This window comes from Symphalangus syndactylus, chromosome 5 (genome assembly GCF_028878055.3).
Source record: "Symphalangus syndactylus isolate Jambi chromosome 5, NHGRI_mSymSyn1-v2.1_pri, whole genome shotgun sequence".
NCBI classification, from domain to species: Eukaryota; Metazoa; Chordata; class Mammalia; order Primates; family Hylobatidae; genus Symphalangus; species Symphalangus syndactylus.
The window spans coordinates 111045688-111069401 of NC_072427.2; the positions used below are offsets into that span (position 1 = coordinate 111045688).

The following is a 23714-nucleotide window of genomic DNA, read 5'->3' on the forward strand; positions in this document are numbered from 1 at the left end:
GGGAGGGAAGGAAGGAAGGAAAGAACGAAGGAATGAAGGAAAAAAGAGAGAAAGGAAGGAAGGAAAAAGAAAGGAAGGGAAGGAGGGAGGGAGGAAAGGAGGGAAGGAAGGAAGGGAAAAGGAAAGAGAAACAGAGAGAAAGAAAGAATTTTTCTAAAATATTTCACGATAGGATGTGTATGAGTATTTGAACATGGCTAATAGGTTTCAAACATGAAATCTTACTATCATTTCAGTTTTATAAAATAGCCTTGTACAGATTCTGCCATGAATATTCTGTGAAATGTTTTGCAGCCAATTTGAATCCCAAGATTGTTTTTGTCTAACATTAATTGGCATCGTTTTGCAGCCACAGTTTGTGATGGAAGATTTTTGTTAACTGGATCATCTGGGTCTTTCCAGGCTACTCATTATCCGAAACCGTCTGAAACAAGTGTTGTCTGCCAGTGGATCATACGGTAATACAAGATCTTCTATTTTCTGTTCTTAAGTCATAAAGTGTTTTTCTGATGCAACATCTTATTGCTTGCAGTAGTTTTTTAAAGAATCATTGCTTTCATTAACTATGAAGCAAAAACCTCCCAACTGAAAAACTGTACGAAAAACTATACTATCATTTTTAACCTTTTAGAAAGGCATTCTGTGCTATGAACAATACTGTCTAATAAATGGGGTCATCTCATTGGGTTCTGCAGCAAGTTTATTTTTCTGTGGTGGACATTACTCATGTGTGGCCAGGCAAGCAACATACATGTATGGCTGTGTATCATGAGAAGTAGAATTTCACATCATCTGCATTTGTCTATAAAATATTTTCTTTCTCATTTTGCCACTTACCATGCGGAAATCTCTAAAGGTGTGATTCAGTTACAGCAGATTAAGAGCAGGGAACAGCCTCTATATATGTCTTTCTTGCTATATCTTGAAAGACATTTTGATCAGTCAATATGTATTTCACCTCCACATTCTTAATTCAATTAACCAATCCAATCATGATGATAATCAAAATAATTAGGCTGCTGATAGCTGATCTACCTTAATGTTTACCTAAGCATTTTCATAGACAAGGAACACCTTAAGTTCCTTCCAGATATTCCAAGGATAAAAAGAATTTGTACTTACATAAATATAAGAGATCCTGAAATAAACTTATTAAAACTCTTAAAAGTAGGACTTCTTATAGCCTTAAATATGTTAACACGCAATATAAGTCTCTAGTGAAAACTTTCTTGTTGAAATGCTGAATATTTCCCCAACAGAGCATGCAGAATAAGTGCTCCATAGAATTCACTATGAAAAATTATATTCTAATTAGTTCATTTATATTAATAGCTAGATGGGATTATGGTTTACCAGTCTGACCTGTAGTATAATTTTCATCATTGTGATGATTATATTATATTGATGATGATTGATATTGATGATGATTATATTGATGATATATTATATTGATATATAATAGCTGATTAAAGAAAGTTAAAAGTCAGAGCCTCAGGCTCTTGCCAAACAGTATGAAATGGCCCCATAACTAATCACCCAGGTAGACATATCCCAGAGAGGAGATGTGAGAAAAAGATTGTTCTATACACACTTACTTGGCATTGTTCAAGGAAAGAAGAATATCCCTTTATTTTTTATTTCAATTTGGAGTGCAACCCCTTGTGAGATATGTAATATAACTAAAAACACAATTTCCTTTGTTTCCTGCTCTAGATAACATGCTATTGGTGTGTCAAAAATAAGACTATGAATTAAAAATGGCAGTTCTAAGTAATTCTTGCCAATTGAAAAATTAACCAAGTTGGAGAATATTGTTTTCACCCTACATTTGTATGTGTTTATATATCTATATAAAGTATTTTTCTGACGCAGAAACACACACACACACATAATCACTTCAAATTTAAAAGAAGCATTTATAAATGTCTATTAGCATTGTTCATTAGGAAAATAAAATATTAACTCTAGCACTTATTTAAAATGTGAGTAGAAAGCCGTAGAAAATCTTAAATATCTTTCACTGAAAATGGAAAGAATATATAAATGTAACTAATCAGCATAATTGGGTACACAACTATTTTTTATGCAATCTTTGAAATTTTATTAATACCAAATAAAAATAATTTAATTGCTAAGTTCACTTCCTAATAAAGACAGGTCACATTTAGAGGGTTTATGAGCAGAACACACAATAAACTTTTGCTGTAATGATAATGTCCTTTATGCAAAAATTATCCGATATTAATTAAAAATTTTATGGTCCTATTGTTTTTAGTTTCTTTCCATTACTTAATTTTTGAAACTATTTTAAGAAATCTAGATTGATAAACGGATTATTTTAAAAACCTGAAGAACCTCAGATGTTGCCCCAAAACAGTGTACTTTTTGCTAAAATGATGATCTAATTAATCACACAAATAATCTATCTTTTCTCAAAGCTGATTATTATATTAGTAATGCATTGTACCAAATAGTTGTTTTCTTTCCCAATAGTGATCAGATGGGACTAAAGACAATAATTTTTCTATAAGGTTTAAGATCAATTAAGTATAGGTGAAATGTTTAAGATGCAATTAAACTATATTTTGGTCAGGACCAGCTCATCCTTTGAATTACATTAAGAACACAGTTAGCATACAGCCAATAGTTAAGAATATAGTTATTGGAGACAGTTTGTGTGGGTTCACATCTAACTTCTTCAGATTAAGATCTTCAGATCAAGATATTCACACATCATCAGATCAAGATGTGTGATCTCAGGCAAATGAGTAAACCTCTTTGACTCAAAATTTCTGTGTCTATAGAATTCCACATCTCTAAATACTGTGGTCAAAGAAGTCATTATTAAATATGATAATGAATGTAAAGTGCTTAACCACATATTAAATGCTCAGTAAAAGTGGTCTATAAAAATATCAACTACTGACACAATAATACAAAGTGTATTAATTAAATTTAAAGAAATTTAATCCTTTCAAAAAATCAGAAGGTAACTGAAATATCTAATATTATAAAACATCTGATTATGTTCACCAATTAATCTTACTTTTATAAATCCCTGTGGTTTTATTGGAAGTTAGTTGAATTTTCTGAATCAGAAGAAAGCGGAAAGTCGTCTGCACTTTTGTCTCTTCTACCTCCAAATATCTGTTTTGGAAAAGCAGAGGTCCTCTGAAAGCAAAGCGTCCTACGGAGCTCCTCATGCATGCGTTCCTTAGATTGACAGCTTGAAAACATCAGATGAAAAAACACTTACCATATTCTTGCCCAGACACACCAGAACTTTAATTAAAAGGGCAGAAATCATCTCTCAAGTCTGCCTATTTCTTCCATCTCTGTCTATTCCATCTTGACTCCAGATTCCCTAAAAGTCTCACCAGCGGGCTCACTCCCCCAGTCCTTGAACTGAAGTAACAGAGGCAGAATTTAAACAGCTTCAAATTTAGCTTTACTTTCCTTCTCTGTCTACTCTGGGATGATATTCTGCTCACTCACCTTGATCCCCTCACCTCTGCCTGTGGTTACCAGACATGTCTTAGAGTAGCCATGAGTGTAGCATCTCCTGCATTTACCTATCATACTTCAAGGGCCCTCAAACCTAAGTGCTCATCATAATTGCCCTTGGAGCTTCTCAAAATATACATTCCAGAATACACTATGGAACTACTGAATCTGATACTCAGGGCTGAAGTCTATAGGTTTTTGGTTTGGGTTTTTTTTTTTAATAACCCACCACCATTCTAACTTTATCTCCCTTGCAGCAAACACTAGTCAGATCCAAAAATCTGAGTTTCTGCTTAGTTGTCTTTTAATGCTGCCCTGCTAGTAGCTGCCATTTCACTAACACCAACCCCACTACTTGAAGACTAAACTTCAGCCCTGAACTCCACCCTACGGGCCATAATTATAGTATGGTGTTTGATCAACCTGAGGTCTTGCCACAAATGGACAGTTCTCAACAATGACTTTTAGACTTTCAAAAATTAACTAACTCTGTGAAGAATGTCCTTGATTGCCTTATTGGCCATGTTACTGCTGGAGGTGAACCTAAAAACTAAAAACCAATCTTGCCATGTCCCTGCCTGTAGGCCTTGTTCACTCAGTATCCTCCAGGGCCAGAGTCAGAGGCCAGATCACTTCTCAGGGCTCCTGCTTGGCCTTGGATACTAAATGTCTTAAGTATTACTAGCCTTTTTAATCCTTTCCTGGGTCCATTTGCAGATGATCTAGCCAAACTCATGCCCAAGGAGGCTTAGACATTTTCTCCCATACACACTTTTATTTCTTTCAGCCATCTCCCTTCCAAGGAGTTCAGAGAAACTTGGTAGTTACAAAGCACTTGGAGGAGTTATTTACATTTCTGGTTATAACACTTTAATAAGACAGTGGAGTTGTAAATAGAGGTTTCAGTAAGTCTCCCCTCTCTGAAACTATTATCTGAAAATGGAAATAGTTTAAATATCAAATTTAAATTTTCTGATGAACCTGTCACACTTTTCCTTCTATGCTCTTATACCGGCAGCTAGATACATTATTTTTTATATCAACAGCATGCAGTAGTTTCTACAAAGTATTAGATAATACAGGAATGAATGAATTAATCCCTGTCCTTGAGTCATATAAATTCTGTTAGGAAAGACATTTAAGTATGTAAATAACAATTATAGAATATAATAGCTGTCACCTTGATGGTATGAACAATATACACGAATTGGAAAATTTAACATAATTAAAATGTTCATACTACCCAAAGTGATGTACAGATTGAATGCAAGCCCTATAAAATACCAATGGAGGTTTTTACAGAAATAGAAAAAAAATCCAAAAAGGTATATGGAATCACAACAAAACCTGAATAGCCAAAACAAACTTAAAAAATAACAAACCTGGGGGCTCACACTTCATGATTCAAAATATATTACAGAGCTATAGTAATCAAAACTGTAACGTACTGGCAAAAAGACAAACATATAGACAGACAGAATAGAAAGCCCACAATAAAGCCTCACATATATGATCAAATGATCTTCCACGAGGGTGCTAAGACAACACAAAGGGGAAAGGATAGTCTTTTCCACAAATGATATTGAGAAGACCTGAAATGGTGCAGCTGCTATGGAGAACAGTGTTCAGGTTCCTCAAAAATTAAAAATAGAATTCCCATATGATCCAGCATTCCCAATTCTGAATATTTATCTCAATTAAATATCTGCACTCCCATGTTCATTTCAGCATTAGTTACAATAACCAAAAGGTAAAAAGAACCTGAATGTCCATCCTCCGATGATTGAACAAAGGAAATGTGATATATATATGAATATTACTCAGTCATAAAGAAGGAAATCTTGTATATCATACAACATAGAAGAACCTTGAGAACATTATGCTAAGTGAAATAAGCCAGTCACAGAGAGATAAATACTGCATGAATTCATTTACATGAAGCACAGAAAGTAGTTAAACTCATGGAAATGAAGGGAGAATGGTGGTTGCCAGGGGCTGGGAGGACTAAGCAATGGGGAGTTGTCATTCACTGATACAGAGTTTCAGTCCTGCAAGTTAAAGAGTTCTAGAGATCTGCTTACATCATTGTGTTCATAACTGGCAATATTGCACTGTACACTTAAAAATTTAAGAGGGTAGATATCATATTATGTGGTGTTCACCACAAGAAAACACATACAAATTCTAGAATGCATTAAGAAATATGACAACTGTTAAAAATTTGGTAATCTATTTTTTGCTTTTAATTTAGTGTAAACCAAGGACTTTCCATTAAACTGAGCTTCGATCATTTTAATACATATTATACAGATATATTAGATATTTATGAAGGTGTAGGATCAAGCAAGATTTTAAGAGGTAAGTTGAAACAAATATACAATTACTTATGAAAATGAAAATATGTGGGTAAATTTTTGGAGTGGTATGTTTTCCCTTTGATTTTGAAATGAATATGGACTTGAAACTTATAAAACTAAAAAACAATTACTTCTCATAAATATTAGAAAATTAGTGTTCTATGTGATCTTCATAATAAAACAGTTAGGTTTTAACATGGTCCTCTTCTAATTAATATCTTTAAAATTATGTGAAATTTGTCAAAGGATTATAATTATATATTTGGTTACCATACATTGTTTAAATGTTAGTCCCTATTAACCAGATTCACACAATCCCAGAAAATTACTATTCTATTTTCTCTGCATTGCATAGGTTATAAACTCACAGAGGTTCTGTCATTTTTTATGTTCATCCTGCTCCTTGGTCTCCTGTAGGCTAATACTAATAAAGTGGCTAAAACATTATCTAGCCAAGGAGGTAGGCTCAGTAAATGGTAGATGTGGATGGATGTTATTGTTACTATATAACCATTTATCGTTATACATGGACGGGGCTGGAAGCTGAAAAGAGGGCAGGGAATGTCCTAGTAATATACATCTGCTCATGCCCCTTTGTTCTACCTGGCCCCAAATGCACAGACCTATTCACAGTAACCAGTGAAATTAGGGGCAAAATTCCAGGAAGAAATACAGTGAGGATGAGGTAGAGAATGTGGAAACGAAGCCGAGGGAATAACTAGTTTTCCTTGCATGTTGGAGAAATGGTTAAGTGTCGAGCTAGGATAAGGTTGGTGACACCTGTGATTAAATTTTATATAATAACTTTAAGAAACTTGCCTCTCAAATTATATTTGTGGGTAATGAAAAGTGAATCCTATTGAATAATTTTTTATAGATTTAATGATTTGAGAAATATTTAAGCATATGCTAATAATATTTTTATTAGGTATTGATGTGTGATACTTTACTGAATAATCAGTGTGCATTTTCTTATTTAATATTTTCAACAAACCTGCAAAATATGTTTTACAGAAGAGTAAAATGAGGTATAATGTATTAAATTACCATAAGTTCACAGTGTTGGAGGCAGAAATCATACCCCGAACTCTCTGACTTGAAACATAATACAATTATTCTTTGTGCTTTAAAAGCCCAAGTACAAATATCATGAGTATATATAAAACATGTGAACTCATGGTAAGTCACATTTGCTCTTAAAAAAAATGGGCCAACCATTTCATAATCTATTTCTACAACTGATAAATGCAGTTTTTTAAAATTATGATCAACACAAATATTTACATAGGTGGACAAATAGGTTACTTCATATAAATATTTCCAAAGACTAATGTGGCATTAATAAACTTTACCATATATTTTCACTTACACTGTGTAAAGGAGTGTTGTCGGCACTTTGAGTTGACTGAATAAATGCTCTTCCAAACCACTTATGTAGGTGATATCATCATCCCTATTATACAGAAGATAAAATCTAAATTTGTAGAGGTTGGGGGCTGAATAAGTGATAGGCATAAGATATTCTCATGTTTCTTAACTCTTCAAATACCATGGTCTGTCTAAATATTATTTTCACATGGTTAGGGTATCAGCAGTTTGTGAATAAATTTTCAAATGTTTAGCCATAGTGATGTGACTGATGCACAATTAATTGCCATAAAAATGTAATAAGAAACTGAATATCCAAGCAGAAAAATCTATGAATATGTAGTTACATCATAACAGGTAGTTGCTTAATTTTAAGGTATTCAGAATAATAATTTATTTTAAAGTTTTGAAAATTAAATATTTTAATTATAACCTAAAAATGTGAGAAAGTGTATTGGGGGTTAAATTTTAAAATTAAAAATTCTAACTTTTTCTAAGAAAACTAATGGTATCTTACCATTGGCATCTAGCACAAAGTCTGGTGTATTGTAAAGACTCAAGGTTTGTTTATTTGAATTTACACCAACTGGGATATATTTCTATCATATGGTATTATAGTGTATAATCAATGGAAACAAGCAGTATTTCCCATAAGTGTAAAGTTAATTCGTATGGTAATAACGCAGATACTTTCATTCTCAAGTCACAAGCTCATCTTTCCCTAAATGTTTTAGCAATTTCTTTATGTGAAAGGTGCTTACAAGGTTTGCTTTCATTAAATTCCAATTCAAAATATACAATCTCAAATACTGTTATTATTTGTACAATATTGGAAATATATAAATTTTTTACTTAGGGTAAGTGGGATTATATAGAGACAATATAAAGAATTATCATCATAAAATAGTTGTTATATACCTGTTTAGGGGCAAATCAGCATAAACAAATCCTAAAGGCATTTTTTCCATCATTTTAACCTACAGTTGTGATACAAAAGTTCTCTAACTGCTAAAAAGTGTCAGAGAAATATAGACATTGCATAAAGTGATAGTGCAGTCTTCAAATAATTATGAACATTGAAGTAAATCAAAATAGAGTGCTGGGAAAGTTATTTCAAAAGTGTTTTCTTTAAGTTGCAATGATGAAAGTATAATATTAAATTCAATGGTTATAATAATTATTAATACTTCATATGAAAGGGGTAGAAGATGTTGAGTGAGCTTACTTAATTTAGTGTTCAGAAAAATCTATAAATGTTTTTATGCATCTTCAAAGAAAGACAACAAAAATGCCTAGGTTAGCACACTGAAAACGGTTTCAAAATGCTTAGCCTAGGAATTGTATTTCTGAGTGCATAGTTGTTATGCCATTCTTTATATCTCAAGTGCTTAGCTGGTATTCCATTCCCACAGGACTGCTGACAATATATTTCTAATACTGTAGCTTAACATTGTTTAAGGCCATGCTTATCCTGAGGCACACAGAAGTGTGCATAGCTATAGCCAAAGCTATGTAATAAACATAGTGTATATTCCTGAATTGCCAATGTATCCTACAACAAAAATAATCACACTGCATTATGGAATTAAACAATACAGGCAAATATCATTCAAAGCAAAGCATTTTCAATACATTTTGTACTTTTATTAGGACACTTTTATGTATACTCAGAAGTACCCATTAACTCACTTCTGTTGATAGGGATACATTATGTGGAAAAGTTTATTTTAGCAAGCACTAGGTTTGCTTAAGTCATCCCTTCCAGAAATTCTCAAACATTCCCCAATCATAGTGCCTGGCAAAATTAAAGATTCTTTCTTCAGTACCCCCATAGCATTTTTCCCTTATATAATAATTTTATGGTTATTTTTAATAATTCACCAATATAAATTCTTCTAATAGAGGAAACTCGTTACTTCTTTTCTATGTCATCAGCACTTGGCCCCAGACTTAATTCATAGTGGAAACTCACTAAGATGTGTTGAATATATTAGAAATTCTTTTATAATAAAGATGGTACCCTAGTTGCCACATTTTCACTCTTATAAATTGGATAATGTAAGTAGTGTGACCTAGGTCTGTTGAATCATATTCTGTAGAAAGTTGGTCTTCCCTGTCCATTGCCCTCTTTCCAAATTCCCACATCTGTATCATACTTCTTTCTTCTTTCACAAAACCTATTCACCAGAGCCTTTGCTGTTAGTAGACAAATGATGAGTTAATTCCCATTTAAGAGTGACTGCTTGATCAGTCTATGCAAATTAACATCCATAAAAGTTTTGGATTTTTAGTAGAAGACATTGGATTTTCTTAAGGAATGTCTAAAAATTTATTTTATCAGTTATAATAGGAAAAAAGTCATCCTTTAAAAGATATTAGGTAATTGTTTTCTTTTTCTTTCAACACAAACCCTGTCTCATTTATGTAGGCAAATTCTATTACTCTGTTTACTCATATCATGAGATATGCCCTCTAATATTGATTAAAAATCTCCTATGCTTTGGTACAATGACAGAGGCACAGAAAGCATTAAGTCATGATCTCATCCTTTTCAAGGTTTACAACCTAGTTGGTGAGATAGAGAAGCAAAAGATAGAATTCACTGAGCATTTAGTATATACCAGACACTATCTTACGTGAGAATTACTTTCACTCCTTATCACAAATCTTTATGGGAAAAAGTTGTAACATTACAGAAGAAAGGCACAGAGAAGTCTAGTAAGACATGGAACCAAGACTCAATCAAATACTGATGCTGGAGCCCCTGCTCTTAACCACTACCCTCCACTACGCCCCGGATTTGTAAAATACATGGCTTTCACTGGATCTGTAGTCCTGGGACTCTTATTAGGCAAGAAGACTTTAAGACTATCTGATGAAAGTTTCACAAAATCTCTACAGACACATATTCTACACCATTTTAGAAGGTTTTCATGTATCTCTGAAGCAGGTTAATGGAATTCAAGGTAAGCTCCTGGACTTTTTAGACTAGCACAATTCTATTAGATATCATGAGAATCCAACACACTATGAAATCCAACACACTAAGGGTGTGGTTGAACCACCAGCCACATTCAAAGCCAGCCAGATGTCCAAGAGAATTCCATTGCCCTGGAATAAAAAGCAAAAAAGAGGCAGATAGGTTTAAAGCTTCTAGAATGTTCACATCCCTTAAGTGACTAACACTTATGAACTCCAAAGGTTTTCAATATGAGAGGTATTAAAATTACACAGATATGCATGCTGCCATAGCAACAGTCTAAATAATAGTTCTTCATGAAAAATATTGAATGCATGGCACACATTTTGGTGAAAAACATTAAGATGTGAATCAATGCTTGCTCATGATGTCCTCTCTGTTAGATTATATTGAAATTACATTGTATGTATCACATTGTTTCCTAATTACTACATAATCACAGGATATCTAATAGTTCATAAAAGTATCTCTTTTCAGAACTCAATGTTAAATAACTCACTGTTATTTAACAGTGGTTCATTGTCTCCTATCTGCAAGTATGGTATTTTTTTATAGGCCTGAATCTGACGCCATGTTCAGATTGTCAAACTAAAATGCTAATGCATTGTTTGTTAACACTTTTTTTCATTATCACTTCCACTAAGAAACCATTTCAGGCCTTGTCTTTTCCTAACAGCTCCTCGTGAAAGTCTAATATTTCATACACACTACATTCTGTGTATCTGTTCATGGACTGTGGGTATATCTGAGCTTTACACATTTAAAAATTAAAACTGTTTTTCTCCCTCAGAACCAATTTTCACTCCCCTAGAAGCAAGATCACCGCCTTTGAAAATGTATGTGCAGTACATTTTCATAAAAGCAAATTTTATATAACAATGATTTTGTAAAGCATCATATGAAAGCTTTTTATAACCCATGTACTATACGAACTCTTGACAATCAAAAATGAAAAAAAAATCCCCTAAGTACTCAAGACAGAAAAATGTTACAATCCATTTAAAATGCTGTAGAAACAATCTTAAGTCACCTGGTATTATTTTGAGGTCATATAGTTACAAGCATAAAGAGCCCAAGATTACTCTTTTGTTTCTGTTATTTTACCCAGATTAAGCCCCTGTGAGTGTGACACAGTAAATACCTTATAAAGCTAAGTTGACTTTAATTTTCAAAACTGCTTAACTGGTGTTTCTTAGATGAACTTTACCAGTAAATGAATGCATCTTTTCTATGTATATATAGTGCATAAAGCTAACAATTAAAAATTAAAAATACCTTTTTTATCAAACCACAAATATGTATAATAATTTGAGGCTTTCTAATGTTTGAGGGGAGATATTTTAATTAAAACAAATGTAAGACTAATGCTTTTAGTTAACTAAGTGGTATCAGATAGATATTTGGATAGATCAACTGATAAACTGATAGTTCAGTAGATGGATTGATGGATGGAGAGATAGATAGATGAACAGATAGATATATACATATAACAGTTGTTTATTTTATTTTGTAGCTTCTATTTGGGAAACTAATCCTGGCACAATAAGAATTTTTTCCAACCAAGTTACTGCCACCTTTCTTATAGAATCTGATGAAAGTGATTATGTTGGCTTTAATGCAACATATACTGCATTTAACAGCAGTGAGCTTAATAGTAAGTATTATTTATTTTTTGGCTTTTTAATTTTTAGATGCTTTAATGTTATAATGGAATTTTAAAGGTAGCAGAATCTAAAATTTTCATGATGTAAATTTTATAATGAGTATCTTATATGTGCATCTTTCTCTTCTTAGAACTTGAAAAGAAATGAGAAATTGGACAATGGTTTACATTTTTCAAAGGAATCAAATAACCAATTTGAGAAAGCTTATAAATCACTATAAAATCAAATTAAAATTTTATTTGCTGCAATCATTGCAAGTCACAAAATACTAGCATAAAACTAATTCAGAGAAAATTCTACATAAACTTAATTTGGATCAAGGTATTAAATTTAGTAACAAGAGAGAGAAAAATATGGAACAAAGTTTATGTGGGTGAACCAATGGAGACAAGATGTAAAACTTAAAAAAAGAGAAACTTATATTTGCTAATACCCTGACGGAGTATAGGAAATGTATTAATTTAACACAGTTGGCAACAAAAAGCTGTTTTAAAAAAACTTAATAGAATGCAACAGAGTTAAGATCAATAAAAAAATAATGATTTTGTACATACCACTGAAGTATAAGCTGTATAAGGTTAGATTATTTTCAATACAATCTAATATAACTACTCACATTGTGGACTAAATTTTTTTATTCTTTATTTTTTTCATTCACAGATTATGAGAAAATTAATTGTAACTTTGAGGATGGCTTTTGTTTCTGGGTCCAGGATCTAAATGATGACAATGAATGGGAAAGGATTCAGGGAAGCACCTTTCCTCCTTTTACTGGACCCAATTTTGACCACACTTTTGGCAATGCTTCAGGTATAATTCATTTAATTCAGAAGTCAAAAGGATTTTAATTCATAAGTCAAAAGGAAAGAGATTTGTGTTGTACTGCAGTGTAAAGTGAGCAGTATTAAATGCAAAAATCTTTTTGGATTTTTTTAAAAATTCAATTAATTAAATGAAAAATGGTAATCAAACAGGCAAGTAAAAGTGAGTGTGTTTCAAGAAATATATTGGTTTACGTTATATATTTGCAAAATGTTGAAAAGTACACAGAGGCCATTAGAGAGAAGACTAGGTTGTCATCCTAGACTTGCCACTTATTATTAACTAAGTAGACTTGGGTGAGGCAGTTAGCTTTTCTGAAGTTTGGTCTATGTTGTCTTAATTTCGTTTTCTGATGGTACATTGCTAGTGCACAGAAATAAAATGGATTTTTGTATATTGATCTTAGACCCAACAGCAGTCCTGCTGAATTTGTTTGTTATCTCTGATGTTCCTTTAAAGAATTCCTTAGCATTTTCAACATACAAGATTGCATAATCTTGAAACAAAGATAGATTTACTTCTTCTGGGAAGCCCTATGGAAGTCTGATTCTAAAGCATGCTAATAGGGCAGGGTTGTGATTTCTAAGTACATTTTTCATCTGAATGAGATACTAGAATTGATGCCAGGTGGAAATATTAGAGACAATAATATTTTGCTGAGAAACCAGAAATCATGGTGAAATATTAGAAGCTAAGGAACTTGTAGTGGGAAGATCAATCATGAGAGTCTTGGAACACATATTCATAATACCAAATATAATTATTGAAATGAGAGTTACAAATCTTAGAAGGAATGTATAAGGAAAAATACAAAAAAAAGTGAAAAGTTGTGAATTTATATAATTTTCTTAGTCAAAATTCATCCTATAATATGACTTGCTGATAGGTTACTGATGAGAATACTATCCCATTCAAACAAATAAACATTAAAAGCCACCTCTAACCAGCTGTGGTTCTAGGCATTAAGGATACAGGTCATATACAGTAACCTCCACAAATTCTGTCCAAAATCTCCAAGTTGAAATGTTTTTTCCCTTAAATATTCTAAGCACCTCTTCCATTTTTCCTATTATATAGCATTATATTTACTCACTTATTTGTTTCTTTTTACCACAGTATTCTTTTCAGGGACAAAATCCTAGTCTCTTAACTTTGAATTAATAGGGCATGTATTAGTCCATTTTCACACTGCCATAAAGAAATACCCGAGACTGGGTAATTTATAAAGGAAAGAGGTTTCATTGACTCACAGTTCTGCATGGCTGGGGAGGTCTCAGGAAACTTACAATCATGGCAGAAGGCAAAGCAGACACGTCTTACATGGCTGCAGGCAAGAGACAGTGAGTGTGTGTAGGAAGAAATGTCAAACACATATAAAACCACCAGATCTTGTGGGAACTCACTATTATGAGAACAGCATTGGAAAAATTGCTCCCATGATCCCATCACTCCCACCAGGTCCCGCCCTCAACACATGGGGATTATGTAGATTACAATTGGAGATGAGATTTGGGTGGGGACATAGAGCCAAACCATATCAGGTATTCTCAGTGCATGAATCTAATTAACATGCAAAATTAATTTTGAATATGTAAATAAATATCTATAACTTTGACTCAAGTAATTTCTGAGTAAGTTATTGGCTGAATAAAATAGTTTCTAAAGTTAACAAAAATTCTAAGCACATTGGCATTGCAATTTGGTATTAATGACCAGTTACAAAGATCAATATTCCTGATTTTAAGACCTGAAAATTAAGTGGTTGATTTAATATCAATTGTGAGTGACATTTAGTTAAAGGACTTTAAAGAGTTAAGTTTTTTCAAGATAGAAATATATCTGACTAATCCTACTTCTTTAGAGAATGATATCCCTAGAATATCAAAATATGGTTCATCACACCATTTCAACTTAATAAAAATAGATTTTAGTAAAAAGTGACTACTTTTAATGTATTTCAGAGTCATCAGTAAAAGCCCCTTCAAATGTATTATTTCGTTCTTTTATTTAAGAAGCATTTATTGAGTTCCAGGCCTTATTCAAGTCATTCAGAATATATCTGTGAACAAAATAAACCAAATTTTCTGCTCTCATGAAACACAAATTCTAGCAAGAAAAAACAGAAAATAGGAAATATATATATATATAAAATAATTGTTTCTTGGTGTGTTAAATGTGAATAGGTACTTCGGGAAAATGTGAAGCTTTGTAAGAGGATGGGGAGGGCGGGGCTAAGATACTGTTACAAATTAGAAGAGGATGATCAGTAAGTTTCATTGAAAAAGTGACATTTGAATCAAAACTGTAAGGAATTGAAAGAACTAGCCACACAGATTATTTCAGGCAGAGGGAACATGGCTGATCTGTTGAAAGACAGTTTGTGCGAGGGCAAGAGTGTTGAAAAGAGACTGGTGGAAGGCCATTGCCTAACTAGAGAAGAGGTCATGAGACTCAGATCAGTGAGAGCAGATGTGGTGAGAAAAGCCAGATTCTGAATATATTTTTTAACTGAAGCCAACAGGATCCAGCTAAATGAGTCACCAGTGTGGACCTTCACATAAAAAATGTTCTCTATGTAAATGGCCAACCCCATAAGAAAAAAAACGTTTAGTGTTGAAAATGATGACATGAATACTCTCATACATAATTAATCTTCTTTGAATAAGTTATTTCCCAGAGCCTGATTCTCCATGGAAAAATCACTAATTGCACAGCTGAAAACTAGCCCCTACATGATAATCACCCCAACTCTCTGAAGGGGTCTGGCCTAAAACAGTCAAACAATCTGATCTTTTTTTTCTCTTTACTGTAATAAAAAAAAAGTTTCTACCACACTTGGACAAGAGTAGTTAAAGTGCAAAAAGCATTTATATCTATTGACTATGACAAATACCTTTTATGTGGTTGAAATCTCTGATGTTCAAATTATCATTTTTCTGCTTTTTTGTCATCCTAATAAGAGATAAAATGACTCCACTGATATTTGAAGAGTTTAAGTACATTACGGGGGAAAATGGTTTCGGCTTGCCAACAGATTAAATAACTAAGGAAATAAGATGAAACTGACCAAAGTGAAACGGGTTCAATGTCAAGTGGAGGTTTTAAATAGTCGGGTCTGAAATGAAGTCTCAGGAGAAAGCGTAGTAGCAGGAGTTATTTAAAATTAGACAAGTCATATAATGAGGACAGATGATAGGGTTTAACAGGTCCTCTCCAACTCCCATACCTGTGATTTCATAATCAGCCAGTCACTCCTCTCCAAAGGGCGTTTTTCTTCTAGTCTGCTTTTTTATGTGTCAGAACATCCTATCTCTGAAATGAAAGAGAATTAAATATTTCTCCATGTTCCTCTTATCCAGGCAGGTTTGTTGTTTGTGTTGTTGTTTTGTTCTTTGCCTTTACATTAAGTGACATAAAAGACTAAATGAAACAGATAAACTTTGAATTAGTACTGCTTTATGTAAGAACACCTAAGGCTCTTAACTTTTCTAGTCGTTCTGAAGAACTGCCTCCTGGTGAAGCAATGGCTTCTAAATCTCTGTATTGTCAGCAGTCAGGGTTTCTCTGTACCTCCTAGAAGCAAAAGGAATTGGTGGAGAAGGTGGTGTTGAGGCAGGACAGCATCTTGAGGTGCTCGGAAGTAGCCCATTCGTTCAGAAGGCTCAGGAAAAACGAGGTTCATAATAATGTGGAAACTTCAGAAATGTAGGAGTCGCAGAGGACTACATAGCTCAAATAAAATGTTTCTTTCCTTTCCTTTCCCAATGAAATTGCAGTTGTTTGTAATACCGTGGGAGGTAGTATGGTTTAGTAGTAAAAACCATTAAAATATAGACCCTGGAGTCTTAGCCAGGTTTAAATCTTAGCCCTGCCATTTAGGCAAGTTTCCTATCTTCTATTTCTGCCCCAATTCCCTTATCTGGAAAGCGAGGTTGAGGACAATAGGACCTGCCATTAAAGGCATGTAATAAACATTAAATTGATTGCTATGTTTAGAAAAAAATTCTGAAAAATGCCTGACACATAGGAAGTGCTATATAAATGTTAGGTATTATAACCACTTTCTTTTCATACTGCAAAAGTATTCAAGAAACATACATTGGCAGTGGTACTGTTCTAAGTCATATACTGGGGAGGAAAATAGTTACTCTGCTCAATTTTCAAAATTATATTAGTTCTTTTAGATATCTTCATTTAACTTAGCATATAAACTTTTTCTAAAATACGTGTAACTTTAGTGTTTTAAAAGTAATATTTTTATTTTCTTATCTTTCCTGTGATGTTGAATTTTAGAAAATAATATTACTTTCTAAAATTGATAAAATCTGACTGAATTTAGGCCATGAATCAGTTTAAGCTTTTAATAATATTTATCTACTAGGTTCAGCTAATTTTACATATGTACTTACAAATCATGAAACAATTTGTATCGGCCTATTTCCTTCTCCACAGGGATTTCCAGGAGTTCAGGAAGTTCTACTATCTCTCCAGTTTCTACTATCTCTCCAGTTTCTGCTGTCTCTGTATCAGATCAGCACATGCTCAGAAGTTTTGCTTTTTAATTAGGATGTTGGGTGGAGAGAGGTTAGGTTCAATTCATGAAGAGATAAGCAGGAAAAAAGTGATGGGAAGAAGTTTTAAGAAAAACCTAATAGTTCAAAAAAGAGATCATTATATGCTTAAGTAAACAAAATGTATTCAATTTTCTGGGGCTTATTTATTTGTTTAGAGACAGGATCACTCTGTCTCCCAGACTGGAGTACAGAGGCATAATCATAACTCACTGCAGCCTCAAACTCCTGGGCTCAAGAGATACTCCCAGCTCAGCCTCCTGAGTAGCTGGGATCACAGGTGCATGCTACCACACCCAGCAATTTTTTTTTAATTTTTTATAGAGATGGGGCCTCATTATGTTGTCAAACTCCCCCTTCTCTTTTTTGTAAAAACCACCACAGCTGTCATTATTATTAGTATAAGGTGACCTCTTATTTTAAATTAAGTGATCTCCCTGCCTTGGACTCCCAAATTGCTGGGATTACAGATGTGAGCCACCATGGCTGGCCAATATCCTGGGTTTTAAGTTGACTGAGATTGATTCTAAGAGCTCTAGAAGACATTTCAAGGAAGTCAAAGGGTTTTAAAAGAAATTATTTTTGACCATATAAATTCCCATGTGGTTATGAAAAAATCTCTTTAATTATTCCTTTTGTGTAGAAATTTAATAAATTTAAAAGCAAAGCAAATCTGTAACAAAAATATATTAAACAACAGACAGCTACTTCATATCAAGACAGAAAAAAAAATGAACAAAGTGTCTGTCTTGTTCCCAAAAGTTCTAGCAAGTTTTAAAAGTCACATATAAACATAAATAAAATATACAACAGGCTGGGTGCAGTGGCTGATGCCTGTAATCCCAACACATCCAAGGCGGCAGAGTTTGAAAGCAGCCTGGCCAACATGGTGAAACTCCATCTCTATTAAAAATACAAAAATTAGCTGGCCATGGTGGCGTGAGCCTGTAGTCCCAGCTACTCTGGAGGCTGAGGCAGGAGATTCACTTGAACCACCGGAGGCAGAGGTTGCAATGAACCAAGATTGGCTACTGCACTGCAGCCTGAATGACGGAGTGAAACTTCATCTCAAGAAAAAAAAAAATGCACAACAGAATATACCGAATGACATCAGAGAAGTACAAAGTGCCACTGAGAATTCAAAAGAAAAAGTGGTCACTTTTAATTGGAGGCTTTCTGAAGGAGATGACAGTTTGATTTAAATGACCCCAAAAAATTGATAGGATTTTGACAAGGTACAATTGGAAGGGGAAGTGGAAGGACATAAAAGAGAAAAAAAGAAGACACAAAGTGTCAAAAAATTTCTAGGTGTTTGGAAATATTAAAATTATCTAATTTTGCAGAAGTGCTCTAAGGAAACAGATGAAGCATAGGTGCAATGGCTGGAAAATGACATTGAGGTCATAACACAGGGTCCTCAAATATCAGACTGTATTTGTATTTGGTTTAATAAGAAATAAAGACATAATAAAAGATCTTGAGTAAGGGGCTAATTTGATTGTGCATAAGAAAGTATTATTGAGCAATGGTGTAAGAGATGATTCCCAAGAAGAGTCAGAGAGCTAGAAGTGAGATGCACTTGGAAATAGTGACAATGATGATCTGTCTTCAGTAATAGTTCCATGCGTTGGGATGTTTCTACTCTGCTCCCTGGTGAGATAGCCCAACAGACATGTTGTGTGAATGTGAGTTTCCATACTTTAAGTGGAAGCAACTGAATGTACAGCTAATTGACAGCTTCTCAAATTAAAGAAGCAAACTGAAACTGTGCCTTAATAAAATTATTTAAGGAAAAAAAAGTGATGGATGATCTTGAGAAGACTTAGGAGAGATGTAATAGTGGCCTTGAAACTTTTGTAGAGCTAACAAATATATTGTAGATAGTCCCACAAGGCAAAATTAGATATAATAGGTGCGTATAAGCTTATTTTTTAAAAAGAAAATAATTTTCTAATCCTGCGGAATGGGATGCCTTGGAATACAATAATTTCTGCATCTGGCATCTGTTAACCAGAGATCAAGTGATCCCTTAGAGCAAAATGTTATAGATGAAATTTAAGGACAATTAGTGGTTAGACTAAGTACAGTTTTATGTAAACTACAGATCTCTACTCTTAAATTTTAGCATTTTATGAAGGATTTTATTTATCTTCTAATTTGTTAACTAAAGAATGTAGCTGATATCACAAAAATGGCAATTTAATGTTACATATTATTTTACTATATTCAATAATACGCCATTCTCTATGATAATTACTCTAGGCAAGATTTATAATGTACTATAGTCTACATAATCAATTATGTTTTACCTGATCACTGACAAAAGAACTCATAACATCATATTTTGATCATACTGAAAACTCCAAATATATCACTGCTTAATAAGCAAAAAACAGATTCAAAATATTTCAAATTAATTATAACTGTGGACTGTGAACATGGTCAAACATAAATAGGAGCATGATGTGTGTTTATATAATTGCAGCGAATTAGAAATTTTTCTGAATAGGCTAACCATTTGAGTATTTATTCATGATATTCAGTGGAATTTTTTTCTTTTCTTTTTTTTTTTTTTTTTTGAGATGGAGTCTCGATCTGTCGCCCAGGCTGGAGTGCAGTGGTGCGATCTCAGCTCACTGCAAGCTCCACCTCCCGGGTTCACGTCATTCTCCTGCCTCAGCCTCCCGAGTAGTTGGACTACAGGCACCCACCACCACACCCGGCTAATTTTTTGTATTTTTAGTAGAGACGGGGTTTCACCGTGTTAGCCAGGATGGTCTCAATCTCCTGACCTCGTGATCTGCCCTTCTCGGCCTCCCAAAGTGCTGGGATTACAGGAGTGAGCCACCGCGCCCAGCCATTCAGTGGTATTTTAATTATTTCTTCCCCAATTGTGTTCTAAGTAATCAAAAGTAAGGTAAATTCAAAAGCGATTTGGAGTTGTGCATTTAGAGAGTGGGTTCTGGGACCTCTCTTCTGTATCTAGGCCACTCTTCTCCATTCAGTCATATAATTAGAACACTAACAAAATAGCTAAGATATGTACTCGTGAAATATTACAGCATTATATAAAATAGGAGTAATGTGTTAATAATATAAAATGTTAAACACATTATTAAGTTTGCCATATAAAGCAAATGAATGTGTACATATTACATTTATTAAGCCACTTGACCATAATTTCACCTTGATAAAACACTCATTTATTCTGAATAATTTTTGCCTCTCTAGTCCAAATATGCATTGATATATCTACAGGCAGTTCTACTAGCTTCTTTTCTTTATGCCGTGTTCTTACTTTGCATCTCATAAATGAATGAGTTTAAAGTTTATATGCAACATTGCCTGCATTTTTCTGTTGGAAAGCACAAGAGAGAAGATGCTTGATTTCAAGTAAATACTAAATTTCATCATCTCATAAAAAATTTCATTCCAATCAAATTAGATTAATCCAACATCACATTTTCTTTATATAATATTTTGTTACATGATTCTTGCTTCCTGTCATAATATGTGAGCAGGAAACTAAGAATGAAGTAAATTCCCCTAAGAAAATGTTCAAGATGTTATCCCAACAACCCTTCACAAACTTCAAATGACTGAAATCATTGGTTGGAATAATGAATTTCAGACCAAAAAGCACTTTATGCAGTGGCTTGTGCTATTTTGAAAGCTTTTATATGGATTAGCATGCTTCCTGCTTCTCGGTGATCTGATTAGTTATCGTTCATAGGAATAAAGAAAGATAGGACTGTTTTAAAATAAGGCAAGTTCTTATTTAGAGAAATGAAGTGTTCAGTGAAATATAAAACTGAAAGTCTTAGAAACTCTTAAATTTGCCTTCAAATTTGTATTTAAATATACGTGTATATTCTGAGTTAGTCCACCAGCATCTCTAAATATCCTCATGTGAATTAATCAAAATATCTAGTAAACTAGAATTAAGTCAGGAATTGGACTGGATAATTTAGTGACTCATAATAAGTCAGAATTTTATATATCCTTGGTGGTACTCCACTTCGAGGCTCTTGTTTAATAAAGTGGGAGGCCCAGTGTTAAGCTATTTTTGTCAATAACAATCTGTTATGGCGAAAATACTGCTTTCTGAGCTTCAGTCTAGTGTCCTGTCCGCTATATTAAAATATGTTTCCCTAACCTTTCTTCTTAAAGTTTTTCTTTCCTGCTTACAAAGTCTACATGTCACACAATGAAAATGCAATATTTAAGTGAAATAAATTTTTTTTTGATATTTTTACAGGATTTTACATTTCTACCCCAACTGGACCAGGAGGGAGACAAGAACGAGTGGGACTTTTAAGCCTCCCTTTGGACCCCACTTCGGAGCCAGCTTGCCTTAGTTTCTGGTATGTTGTAGACACCTCTTTAAACGCTGTCTTTTTTAATGGGTAACATTGCCTTGCTCAGGCCATCAGGCTCATATTTCACTAAGATGTTGGCTAAAGTTTTAATGCATATACTATTACTTTTCCCAATTGATAAGCAACAAAACATTGATAGACACCTCTCCCCATCCCCAGCAACTCCAAAACCCAGAAGGAAAAAAAAGGTTATTTCAAAGACAGTAAAAAATTTAGAAAAGCTCTGAAAGGGACTCATTCTAATGTTGTAGGAATCCAAACATTTTTGCTTCTTTCCAAACTAGGTATCATATGTATGGTGAAAATGTCCATAAATTAAGCATTAATATCAGCAATGACCAAAATATGGAGAAGACAGTTTTCCAAAAGGAAGGAAATTATGGAGACAATTGGAATTATGGACAAGTAACCCTAAATGAAACAGTTAAATTTAAGGTTTGCAAAACATTTTATTATTTATATTTGTATTCTTTTTGTGGTGGTACAATTATATTTAGAATGATACAGTGAAAAATTAATTTATTCTCTGAAGATAAGTCACTTTCTCTACTTGCCCAATCTACCTCACATTTTATCTTTGAGTATTTTATTTTCATTTATTCAATAGCCTATTAAAAGCTATCATTGAGGAACAATGTACTAATGAAGATACAGCTTATAATGGTCCATAAAATACATCGAAGCCTTTTAGAATATTTCATCTTCCTTCAGCAACATTCTAGCATAGGCCAACCATTTATCTCTAAGTCCTCTGACTACCTACAATTTTCAGCTTTTCACAAATACCGCCTAGGTCAACCCTGCCCTTTTCTATGCCTATGCCCATCGGCATCCACCTACCCTGCCCCACTCCGATTTAATCTCCACGTATTTCCTTTAGAAACAAATTATATGAGCTGTATCATTGGGAAGTCTCTGATCATTTATTTCACATTAAGGTGAATTAATTTTTCAAATAACACTTTAATGTGTTCTCTTCCTGAGGGTCTTTGCAATTAAAATATGGCGTAATAGAGGCTATTAGTTTGACCAAATTAATAATGTTTTAAATGGGTAATTTCAAACACAAGAGTATCACTTTCAGAAGATGTATATTTGGACAGACAGTGCCATCATCAAAAGCTTCAGATTTTCCCCATGACTTGGTGTAAGGTAGGCAATAATTAATGACTCTCAACTGTTTTCCTCCCATCTTTCTTTCTTTCCTTCTCTTCCTTTTTCCTTCTTTTCTTCTTATTTGATCCTTTCATGGGACATTTCCTCTCCAATTTTGTTTTCTGATAATTCAAAGAAGGGTAAGGAAAGGCCAGGGAGAAAAGAGACAGCAGAAGGGGAAGTCAGTATTGCAGTGGCCAAATGCGGTTACACTCACTGAGCATCTTTTCTAAAGTAATATAATTGGATCCAGTTTCTCACAGCTCATGAGGTGGTGCCAGATTGTCAAGTTCTACAGACATGTGTACTTCGGCTTTGCCATTTTGTTGTGAAATCATGAGCAAGTCACCATAGTCTCCTTGAAATTTAATTAGGTCATATGTGTAAGGAAGAAAATAATACTTACTGGAGTAATGTCTGGCATGAAGTAGGTGGAGTGAATAAACAAATGAGTGAATGAATGAGTGTTGAAAATTAAATGAGATCAATGTATACCATGTGCCTAGAATAGCAAACAGCATAGAGCAGACATTCAACTTATGTCTTTCCTCTTCTACACAGCACAGGATCAAGGACAGTACAGCTAAAATACCCACTGTTCCTGAGAACCTAATATGTTACCTCTGGCCACTGGACCTTTCTTCTGAGTCTGGTTCTGTGTCCTCCAGGCACCACCCTTGCACAGTATCCCACATCAACACCCTGGGTGAACTATGAATGATCATTTTATACTCATACTCTCTCTCATCCCCTTCACCTCCAGCGTGTTTTCTCTTCAGGCTTTGTATGCTCTAAGAAGGCAGAAAACTACCTGAATGTTTAATATTGCTGAAAGAAGAAATTTGGGAGAAAATTGCTTTCTCCTGCCAGATGATATATATGCATGACAGAGTACAATGGAGTATGACAATATC

General features: G+C 33.7%; 1 protein-coding gene across 1 annotated transcript in view; it reads left to right on the top strand.

The window, feature by feature from the left end:
- Positions 1-23714, top strand: part of TMPRSS15 (transmembrane serine protease 15) — a 136198-nt gene that overhangs the window by 33297 nt on the left and 79187 nt on the right. The window contains exons 7-12 of the mRNA XM_055279329.2: positions 350-458; positions 5756-5862; positions 11723-11863; positions 12534-12683; positions 21525-21630; positions 21930-22080. Coding sequence (XP_055135304.1) covers positions 350-458; positions 5756-5862; positions 11723-11863; positions 12534-12683; positions 21525-21630; positions 21930-22080 — 764 coding nt within the window. The remainder of the gene's footprint in view (positions 1-349; positions 459-5755; positions 5863-11722; positions 11864-12533; positions 12684-21524; positions 21631-21929; positions 22081-23714) is intronic.